Here is a 10,201-nt window from a genome sequence, read left to right on the forward strand (position 1 = left end):
GCCCCCGAGCGCCTCATGAATATCCATGAGCCAATGGAAACCCGGCGCGGAAAGCCCGTGCCGAGCTCGCCTGACCGTATGCAAACAGGAGCGGCCCCGGCACTCAATTATTCATGAGGCCCGCAAATGAGGGACCCGCCCCAGGATCCGACCCGGTGAAACTGACGCAATTCAGCCGCTAATAGTGTTGGGGCAAAATGGCCACCGAGACGACGGCCTAGAGAGGAAACCTAAGGCGACGGCGCCAACCTCAGGCCCCGCGGCCCGAACTGATTGCGGCACCATAGAGTCACGGCGGGAAAGAAGGGAACCGCGGGCCGCGGGAGACTTCCTGTGGCGACACCTGGGAACCGATGCCACGTGGCCATCCCACGTGTGCCAGTTCAGATTGAGAGCCGCTGTGCGGAAGACTGTGGCTCTATTTTCCTCTCCGATCCTCCTCACTTACCTCCTGTAATGCCCGCTCCCTAGATACAAACTCTTCCGGACTTCATGATTGGGTGCACCCCTTTTCCTGCCAAGCTCCACCGCATTCCACTCCCCTCCTGCACTGACATCGGACTGTAACCCCACCCCCACCCGTCTATCCAACCGTACAGCTCAGGTTTCCTTCTCCTGGTGGCAGCGGCCAGTCGATCCTGATTCCATTAACGGGACCCTTGCCTCTCGGTGATTGAGGATGGAGCCAGCAGCTGCCCCCCTCGCAGCTTGGCTAATGGAGTGGAACTGTGAGAGCGGCTTCCTAATCAGATCAGCTCTCATTTCTACACTCTCCGGTGGCCCGTCCCGGCAGAGGGTGAAAACCAACGCTCGTCCAGCCGGGAACAGAACAGGATGTACCTGAAGACTGGATTCCCGCGGCCAGCAGGCCCTGCCCATCGGAGCGGATGGTAAACATCACCAAGAACAGGGAGAGCAATACAGCAGGGCTACAGAGAAGGCAGAGGACATGGTTTCCAAAGTCAGTTCCCTTTATTAAATGATCTTTTTTTCCACAGACCAGAAATACAAAATAAAAGTAGAAATAGGCCCCAGTTAGGAGCTACAGGCCTGAGCTCACATGACCCCTGTGGCAGCAACTTGAACAGGACAAGCAGCTATATCCCTCAGGTCGGGAAAGGAGGACAAGGGTTTGAACCCAGCACTGCCCTGCCTCCCACCCAGTCTCTCCCCAAACTATGAAGAGCCATCCTTGTGAGGCAGCAGGGGAGTAAGACACCCCGCTGTCCCAGTGAAGGGCACCCCCCAGGAGAGCTTGTTCCCATGGCAGAATCCAAAGGCTACATTTCGTATGAGAAACTGGTACACAAACATGGGTGGGAGGCCGGGGGGTGACAGGACAAGCCCATGGAGAGAGAATTTTCCTCCTCTCTACTCATCGGATCCCGACGCAGAGTCTTCTGAGCTGGCGGGTGTGCTGGCTAGTTCCTCTTCTTCAGAGTCCTGAAAAACCAAATGTCTCTTTAGGGGAAAGGTAGAATCCCAGTTGCCCTCCTGGCACTGTTCAGTGGTGAAGGCCCCAGTTCCCTATCCCCATCCCTAAACTCCAACACCAGCCTTCAGAACCCCAGAATTCCACCTATCCACTCCCTCCCAGTACTCTTATGGACCAGCCACAAACCTCAGCCCAGAAACATCTGCCACCTCCCACCCCAAACTCAGATGGCCCCTCACCCTGCTGGGCCCCCCAGCCCCCAAACTACTGCCGCACCTCACTCCGCCTTCTCTTCTTTTTGCTCTTGTTCTCTCCTGAAGAGCTCTCGTCACTGGACACAAACTCTTTGCTCTTGAAGCTCTCACTGAGCTGCCTTGATGATGACTTGGATGATGAGCCCTTAGAGGGTGTTGACTTCTTTTCCATCTTTACCTTTACTTTCTTCTTCTTCTTTGACTTGTCCCTACATTAGCAAGAGGGCAAAGGGGCTGGGCCTTCAGGTTCATCACAGCCTTTAACAGGGCCTCTCTAGGTCCCAGCCATACTGCACTATAAACGTCAACAGCCAGCCATGTCAGCCCCAGGGGTCCCAAGGAAAAGCAGAAGACGTAGGGGTCATAACCTGGACACAGGCAAAACTTATTTATACTTATCTGACATCTCTTGCTTTATCTTTAAAAATTAATTACATGAATGATATAATAATATGTTTAAATATCCCATACCTTCATATAAAATTGACCCTCTAGGAAAATGGGCCATATTTATCCAGCACATTACCCATACTTGGGCAACTGCCTACCCAGATTTGAGAAGCACTGCCATACTGCAGTCAGAGGTATCTCTATTACCTTTAACACCCTAATTCTCAACTTGGACCTGCAAAACTATTTGCCAAAAAAAGCAGTTGCTGGGCCATTCTGTTCCCAACACTCACCTCTTAGAAGACTCACCCCTGCCCCCTTCATATTCTTTCATGGCTTTTTCATATTCCCTCCTGGCATCCTCAGCTTTGCGATCCCACTCCTGACACACACACACACCATGGGAGGGGGGTAGAGAGAGAACAGAGAATGAGATCCCTTCCCTGATGCAGGCAAAACCCATACAGAAAAGCTCTGCCAACAGCCCCTTGCCCCCTTTCTCAATTACAAGATTCACCACCCCTCATCTCTGCGGCTACTCACCTCTTTCTTCTCTTTGGACATTGCCTTCCAGATCTCTCCTGCCTTCTTGGAAAGATCAGTGATACTGATGCCAGGATGGTCTGACTTGATCTTCTCTCGGCTGGCATTGAGCCACAGCATGTAGGCAGACATGGGCCTCTTGGGGGCATTGGGGTCTTTGCCCTTCTTCACCTGCACAACCACCCAATGCCTTCAGCCACCTGTATCCCACAGACCCCCCCCCCCATTCTCCCAAAGCAATTATGTGGATCACCTACCTGGGGACAAAATGGAGAAAGGACTAAACAGCATCAAACTACACTGAGAGCTCCCCAAGGACAGGGACCATGAGAGCCCTGCACCCCAGTGCCCAGCTCATTAGGGGCCCCTTTCTTTGCTCTCCTGGAACAAAGCCTGTTTCCTATTCAGATATCCCAGAAGCTAATTATGTCAAGGACCAGAGAAGAACATTTCCAAGATACTCCTCGAGGCCGAAATCACTGGCTACAAAAAGCAACCCCAGGAGAACTAATCGAGAGGCCCCACTGGTGGTGACAGAAGTCAGACAATGGCCACCAGCACCCTCCCATTCAGAAGAGAGGCCGCACCTCCATAGGCTTCTTGCGGCTCTTGCGATCCTTGGCCATCTTGGCCTTTTTAAGCTGTTTCCTCTTCTTCTCATCCCGGTCACTGTCACCTTCGTTACTGGAGGAGCTGGCAGAGGCGTTGCTGTCAAACCTGCCAAGGAGAGTGGGGCCGAAACTCAGGTGGGGAGGACGGACCCCCACGGCCCCAGGTCAGGAAGAAAATAAGTCCAAAGACAACCTGCTGAGAAAGGGGAATGGGAGGACCACACAGCCTCCACCACCATCTCCAACTCTGCTTCCTCCCCTTCGCTGAGGCGGCTTCCACCGCCACCTCTCCAGACCCAGCCACAGCAATGGGCTAGCTGGTGACTCAATCAAAGGAAAGCAAATGGGCTTCAGCTGCTCTCCTTGGTCACAGCCTAGCCCAGGTCCCACTCCATCCCCAAGCTCCTGAGGACAGGAATTCTGTCTCATCAACATGCCCCAAGTCCACTGCACCACTTCCTTTGAGTTACTCGCCTTAATCTACCCTGTAGTCTTTCTAGTAAAGAGATAATTACTAGAAAAAGTGGGGGAAACCCGCTCTGGCCTAACCCAGTTCATACCCATGTAATTAACAGTCCTATCTGATACACACAGAATGCCAAGAAGGGACAACCACCGATACCTGCATGGTGCTCACGTTTTCAAGGCATTTTCATGAGCCTTTTCTCAATGACTCACTATGAACAAGCATGTGGCAAGCACAGGTAGTGGACTCCCGTAGACTTTCTTTTCTATTTCTCCCCAATATTCATTCCAGTTCTGGATTAAGAGTCTCCACTTTCTGTTGGGAACCACTGTGTTGCCATTCAGGAAAGGCTCACCCATCCGCAGGCACTTAGGGTAGGTGCATGGCCTAGTTCTGTCCCATCAGAGCACATGCTCATAACTCAGGTTCAGAAGGGCCACGTAACCACCTGCTCACTGCTGCCTAAGAGCAGAGGTACTCCTGGTGTTAAACCAGTTGGACTAAGCCTCTGAGGTTTCTGAGGGTCACTTGGCACTGCATGGGGCAAACAAACCTATTAAAATAAGCAAATCAGCCCTGGCTGGTTTGGCTCACTGGATAGAGCATTGGCCTGCAGGCTGAAGAGTCCCGGGTTCAATTCCGGTCAAGGGCACATGCCCGGGTTGTGGGCTCGATCCCCAGTAAAGGTCATGCAGGAGGCAGCTGATCAATGATTCTTTCTCATCATTGATGTTTCTCTCTCTCTCTCCCTTCCCCTCTGAAATCAATAAAAATATGGAAATCAGAAGGAACAGAAACACATTCTCCATGGCTTCTGAGCACCTTGATCCAGGTGCCTGAAGCCAATCTTATCCCTTGGCCTCTCCAATTACAAGAACTCACAAAATTCCCTTTTATGCTATAGTCGGTTTGTGATATATTTCTGACACTGGCAATCAAAAGTCTTGATCAATATGGGGGCGCTACTGCCATTTCACAGATGGAAAAGCTGAGATTCAATGACCTAAGGACTCTCAGCTGGTAAGTGGGAGCACTGGCTGAATCTCAGCCCAGCCTCTCCCACTACCCTTTTCTGGATTCACAACGTGCCTTGCACTGACACTTGACGATTTTATTCTTTCTTTTTTTTTTTTAATGTATTTTTATTGATTTACATATGCCCCTGACCGGAATTGAACCCAGGACCTTTCAGTCCGCAGGCCAACGCTCTATCCACTGGGCCAAACCAGTTAGGGTTATACACTTGACGATTTTCAAAGCATCATCTCCACCTATCACCTCACTGAAGGTCATTTTCTATCCTGGATCAGTAGCTTATGCTGGGGACGCAAGAAATGGCCAGATATTCCATTAAGCTTCCCTTTAAGCTCACAAGCCACCCTCATGGGGTGGACCCAAAACTCACTCCTCTGCCACGTCCTCCTCCTCTTCACCTGGGTTGAAAGACTCATCTGAAAAGGAACACAGGACTCATCAGTTCTGCCCCATGGAAATCCCCTCCCGACCCAGACACCTGCTCTGGCTGGAAGAGTCTGACAGCCCCTGCCCAGCACTGCCAAAGCTAGCCCACCGGTTTCTTCTCCCGAGTCATCACTGCTGTCGTTGGCGTTCTCTTCCCGGATCTTGCCCTCCTCCTTCATCCGCTCCAAGTAGGCATCGTGCTGATCTTCATCAGAGTCAGCATAGTCGTCGTAGCTTGGGTTCATGCCCTAGGCCGGGAAGAGATGGGAGTAAGGGCCACTCGCCCCGGTGCCAGAACCCCGGCACACTCAAAAGCACGCCCCCATGCCTGTAAGATCAGAGCAACAGCCCCCAGCTGGGGCTGAATTGTCCACACACAGCCAGCGTGCAGGGCCTATGCCCCGAAAACTTCCTGCCAACTGGGTTAGTCCAAGCTCCTCCCTCTCCCAGCCCCACTGGGGGCTCCTGGGGGCGGCAGAGACTGATCTAAGGTCATGCGAGGAAACCTGCATCAGGAGGGGAAGGGTCACACGCACCTCTTTCTTCTATAAGGGTAAGAAGAGAAGGGAGTGTGAAAAAAAGCCGGAGGAGTCCCTGCCCTTCCCCCACCACAGAAAGAACGGGAGAGGCTCGGCCTTTCCACACACAGCGGTACCTCTTTCAATCCTCGGTTTTTGATGTTGAGTTTTTTTGCATTGACAAAATCAAACAGCTTCCCATACTCCTCCCTGTGGGGGGAGATGCACAGTTACCAGACAGGCAGGGCCAACGAGAGGAGGACAACCACGGACCGGGACAGACTATGGGGCCTGGAGCTCTTGACCACGTTATCCAACCCAACAGCTCAGAGACACTCGGAGGACAGCAGGAAAGAGTCTGACACTAGTCTTGAAAGAGGAACCTGTACATCTCTCAAGAGTTCTGAGAAAGAAAAGGTGGGGAGGGGTGCACCGAGTAGGGGGAGGATGCCAGGGGAGGGGATGTCATCTTCTGACCGGATTGTATTTCATACTTCACCGTTGTTATGAGGATTAAGTGTGAAACAGCAAGCACTCGATAAACATTAGCTGTGTTCTGGGCACCGAGCTCATTCCAGGAAAGGGAAAGATAGCATTTCCATCATGGGGGGGAGGGGGGGGTGGAGGAGGAGAGGGCTAGTACTGAACAAGAGCTTTAGTAATATGGAAAACAATATTGTTAAGAACAGAAAAAAAACAATGCAGAGGCTTCCAAAGGCTGACCACTTCAAAGAGAAGAACCAAATCCCAAGGAAGCAAAAGAAAAATTCTGCTCAAAGCAAGACGTCAGGGACAAGTCACAGGCCAACAAGGGGGTCCCAGGCCTCCCAGTCAAGACTGGGTAAGGACCATGATACCCAGGAAGGGACTGGCAGAGGCTCTCACCTCTCAATGCTACTGAAGGTATACTGAGTGCCCTGCTTGGTCTCAATTTCAAAGTCAAAGGACCGTGTGGTGGTGGTGCCACGGGCAAAGTTGACGAAGGAGATCTCATCAAAGCGGATGTGCACGGGAGGCTTGTGGACGTAGATGAAGCCCCGCTCCAGCGGATACAGCAGTCCTGAGCTTGCCTTGTAGGAGCAGGTGATGCACTGGGCCCCGGAGTGCCTGGCGGAGGGCACAGGGAGCCCAGTCAGTGCCTGAGGCAGCAGGTGGCACAGAGCCACAGAGAACATCTCTCGGGAGTATATCTGCTCAGGCCCTCAAGTGAGTGAACCTCACTAAGCTGCTCTAATGAAGGTGACTGACACCATCAAGATACAACCCAACCAGGCCTCTGAGAAGCCGTGCTCCCAACCCAGGGGGGCTTACCCAGGAGACGTGGCACAGCCCATCCCCGAGCCCAGGACCCGGGCCTGCACGCTCACCCTTGGAAGTTGCCCGGAACTGTGATCTTGCGGTTCACCAGTGCCTTCATGACCCGGCTGACCATCTCATAGAGGGATCCCGACATGTTCTTGGTGAGCCGCCCCTCAAAGCGCTTCTCGACCTCTTCTCTGCAAACAGAGGAAGATGAGATCAGGAGCACAGCTGCCTCCTAATGCACACCTACCTCCTGCAGGCAGGGGCAGGCATGAGGGAGCACTCACTCATTCATGTTGAGAGTCAAGGAGATGTCCTCATCCTTGGAGAAGAGGAGGATCAGGAAGTGGTAGCGGGTCTGGCCTTGCTTGATGGGGGGATCCAGGCTGATCTGGTAAGGAAGAGCCAACAAGGCTTAGCACCAGTCGAAGCCCCACGAGAACCCCAGTGAAATCCACCTGCCAGACTCGGGAGAAACCAGGCCAATCCACTCCCAGTGATTTCTGCTCACCACAAAGAACATCTGGCGCTGGTCCTTGTGGGGCAGCAAAAAGAGGCGCAGCACCGTGGTGTAGGGGATCTTGTAGTCGAAGGTCTTGCCGTGCAGATGCAGAAAGGTGGGGTAGATCCTAATGTCGTACCGTCCTCGGGGAGTCAGACACTGCAGCTCCCGGAAGATACAGATGGCGTCTCCCGTGGCCTGGATCACATCCGCCTTAGACAGCACGTTCTGGGCAAAGGCCTGCGAAAGCACACACTGGTAATGGAGCAGCAGGAGCCGTTCCCGGGCCAGCCAGGCCCGCTGGGCACCATCTGCCCCCAAAGTGACCCAGGGAGGCCTCACCTCAACAGGGTCCACGCCATCCTCTTGGGTGGGAGGCACGTAGAAGCGCACCTCCATGAGCGAGACCTCTGCGTCGTCGTTCTGGTGGAACTCCAGCGTCACCTCGTTCTTGCCTGTGGTGCACTGGGACACGTTGCTGAGGGGTATCTCGAAGACCGGCTGGTCGCCAATGTCAAAGGAAAGCAGCTGCCCTGTGGGGAAAGGGCTCTCAAGCCACAGCTCCTCTCCCCTCGGGTCTACCTAAACCACGTTCCCACCAGACACAAGTTCCCTGAGGCCAGGGCTACCGTGTTCACACCACACCCGCAAGACCAGGCACGGTGGGCCTTGATAAATACATGATGAATTACAAACGGAGAGGAGATCAGAGACAGTGACAGAAAGAGTGAAACAAGTTAAAGGCTGCCACCCTCTTCCTACTTTCTCCCCAAACCTCAACCGGGCCCAGGACTCACCACCAAACTTCACCGTGCCCCAGTTCCAGCCCTTCACACACAGGTCCTTCTCCATTAGCTCAAGGCGATAGTGAGTTTTGAAGAAATCGGCGAGTTTCTCAAACTCCTGTGGGTGGAGCGGAGAGAGCAATCCCAGTAACACTGACGGTTTTAACACAAGCTTGAACATTCTGCAATTATCTATTTCTGAGAAATTACCCCAATATACCTTTTATCAGAAATCCATGCTGACTTAGAATCTCAGCTATAAAACACTGTAAGAGGTTGTTTCTGGGGACTGGATCTCTGGGAGGGGAAGAGTAGAGTAAGGAACTGACCGCTCGCGGTTATGGGCCTCACCGTGCTACCTTGGTGCAGGTATTGCTTTAATGAAAGTGAACATTAGAAGGAAGTGGACATGAAAATGAAGTAAAGTCTTCAACTCAGGCAGTTCAACGTGGAAAAACAAAACCTGAACTAACGCATCAAGCTAAGACTCTGCACCTGAATAAAGGCAACAGCAGACACCAAAAAAAAAAAAAAAACGGCAGAAAATCTTCTGGAAGTCAAGGCACAACGATACTCCAGACTGTGACGCCCAAAGCTGAACACTCATTGCCTGGTGGCCTCCACCAATGGCCCTGCTCCACGGAGCTCAAACCAGCAACTGCGTGGTTACCACAGGAAGGAGGCCCAACTCTCTCTAGAAGATTAAAATGAAACCAGATGGCACCATAAAAAGGGGGTTTATGGCAAGAGGACACCTCACCGATTCTCGGAAGCCGTCATACTTGTAGACGTGGCCGTTCTTTGTGAGCAGTTTAAGTCCATGGCCCAGAGCCACACGGCGCCAGATGCCTTCCGTCAACTCCCCCGCCTGGATGTTGTCCACTTTGCCCGTCTTACTGTTCTTGAAGATGATGCCCTGGCGGCTCAACCTCAGCCGCCCATCATTCTGTTGGAAAAAGGGGTCCAAATGCATCATTCTACGCTGGCCAGGTATCAATCCAGAAGCCACAGCTGAAGTGCTGGGGGCCAGCAAAAAAAGGAACAAGTAGCCAGGAAGCCCGGATCCTAATCCTGGCTCTGGCATCCAGAACCCCTGCAGGTCCTCCGTTTCGGATTCTGGATTGAATAGCAGGTGCGGTCCCTTCAAACTCTGAGACCCTGTAACTCTCGTACTTTCTCACTGTCACCTTTCTTGGGGCAACACCAAGTACATGACACTCTGACTCCTTTTCCAAAGTAGCAACACGATCCAAGCAAGCTCTTGTGAATGGACGGAAAGTCTACCCCGCTCCAGGTTCCCCACCTCCATCAAAAGCGCAAGCCCTTCTTACCATGGAGCCTTTCACCTCCTGGTAGATGTCGTTGAACTCCAGTGTTTCTGCCATGCTAACTGCCCCTTTTGGCCACAACCGGGAGCTGGGCCCCAGATCCTGGATGGGTGTGCAGATACTCCCTCAGCAGGTTGGAAATCTGAATTCAAGAGGGAGACACCTGAGCATGAAAGACAACACCTCACTCTGCCCACAAGGATCTTCTCTGCCTGCGAGCCTTCAGGTGGGCTCCGCAGACCTCGAGGGGCCAGACCCAGCCCCGACCAGAGAACTGGGCCTGGTGTAGCGCTTACACCCCAACCAGACACAGGCTCTGGGCGCTCCACCGGGCGCCATGGCAACGAGCTGCCCATGGTACCCCCCGGGCCAGCCCGGGGCCCGCACTTCGCCCGCGCCCTAACTTCTCTGCCTGCGAGCCTTCAGGTGGGCTCCGCAGACCTCGAGGGGCCAGACCCAGCCCCGACCAGAGAACTGGGCCTGGTGTAGCGCTTACACCCCAACCAGACACAGGCTCTGGGCGCTCCACCGGGCGCCATGGCAACGAGCTGCCCATGGTACCCCCCGGGCCAGCCCGGGGCCCGCACTTCGCCCGCGCCCTAACAC

The 10,201-nt window shown here is 53.4% G+C and overlaps 1 protein-coding gene across 1 annotated transcript; it reads right to left on the reverse strand.

The window, feature by feature from the left end:
* Window positions 1-950: 950 nt before the first annotated feature.
* On the reverse strand, window positions 951-9,685 carry SSRP1 (structure specific recognition protein 1). Its single transcript, XM_006756321.2, has 16 exons — window positions 9,599-9,685; window positions 9,028-9,213; window positions 8,280-8,385; window positions 7,825-8,015; window positions 7,492-7,722; window positions 7,268-7,371; window positions 7,046-7,174; window positions 6,564-6,785; window positions 5,816-5,888; window positions 5,270-5,408; window positions 5,105-5,150; window positions 3,210-3,339; window positions 2,623-2,793; window positions 2,373-2,461; window positions 1,712-1,898; window positions 951-1,443 (listed from the first exon to the last, which is right to left on the reverse strand). The coding sequence occupies exons 1-16, from the start codon at window positions 9,650-9,652 to the stop codon at window positions 1,372-1,374; spliced, it is 2,130 nt and encodes a 709-aa protein (XP_006756384.1). The 5' UTR covers window positions 9,653-9,685; the 3' UTR covers window positions 951-1,371.
* Window positions 9,686-10,201: the final 516 nt, after the last annotated feature.

Source organism: Myotis davidii, unplaced genomic scaffold, assembly GCF_000327345.1.
Source record: "Myotis davidii unplaced genomic scaffold, ASM32734v1 scaffold874, whole genome shotgun sequence".
Taxonomy (NCBI): Eukaryota; Metazoa; Chordata; class Mammalia; order Chiroptera; family Vespertilionidae; genus Myotis; species Myotis davidii.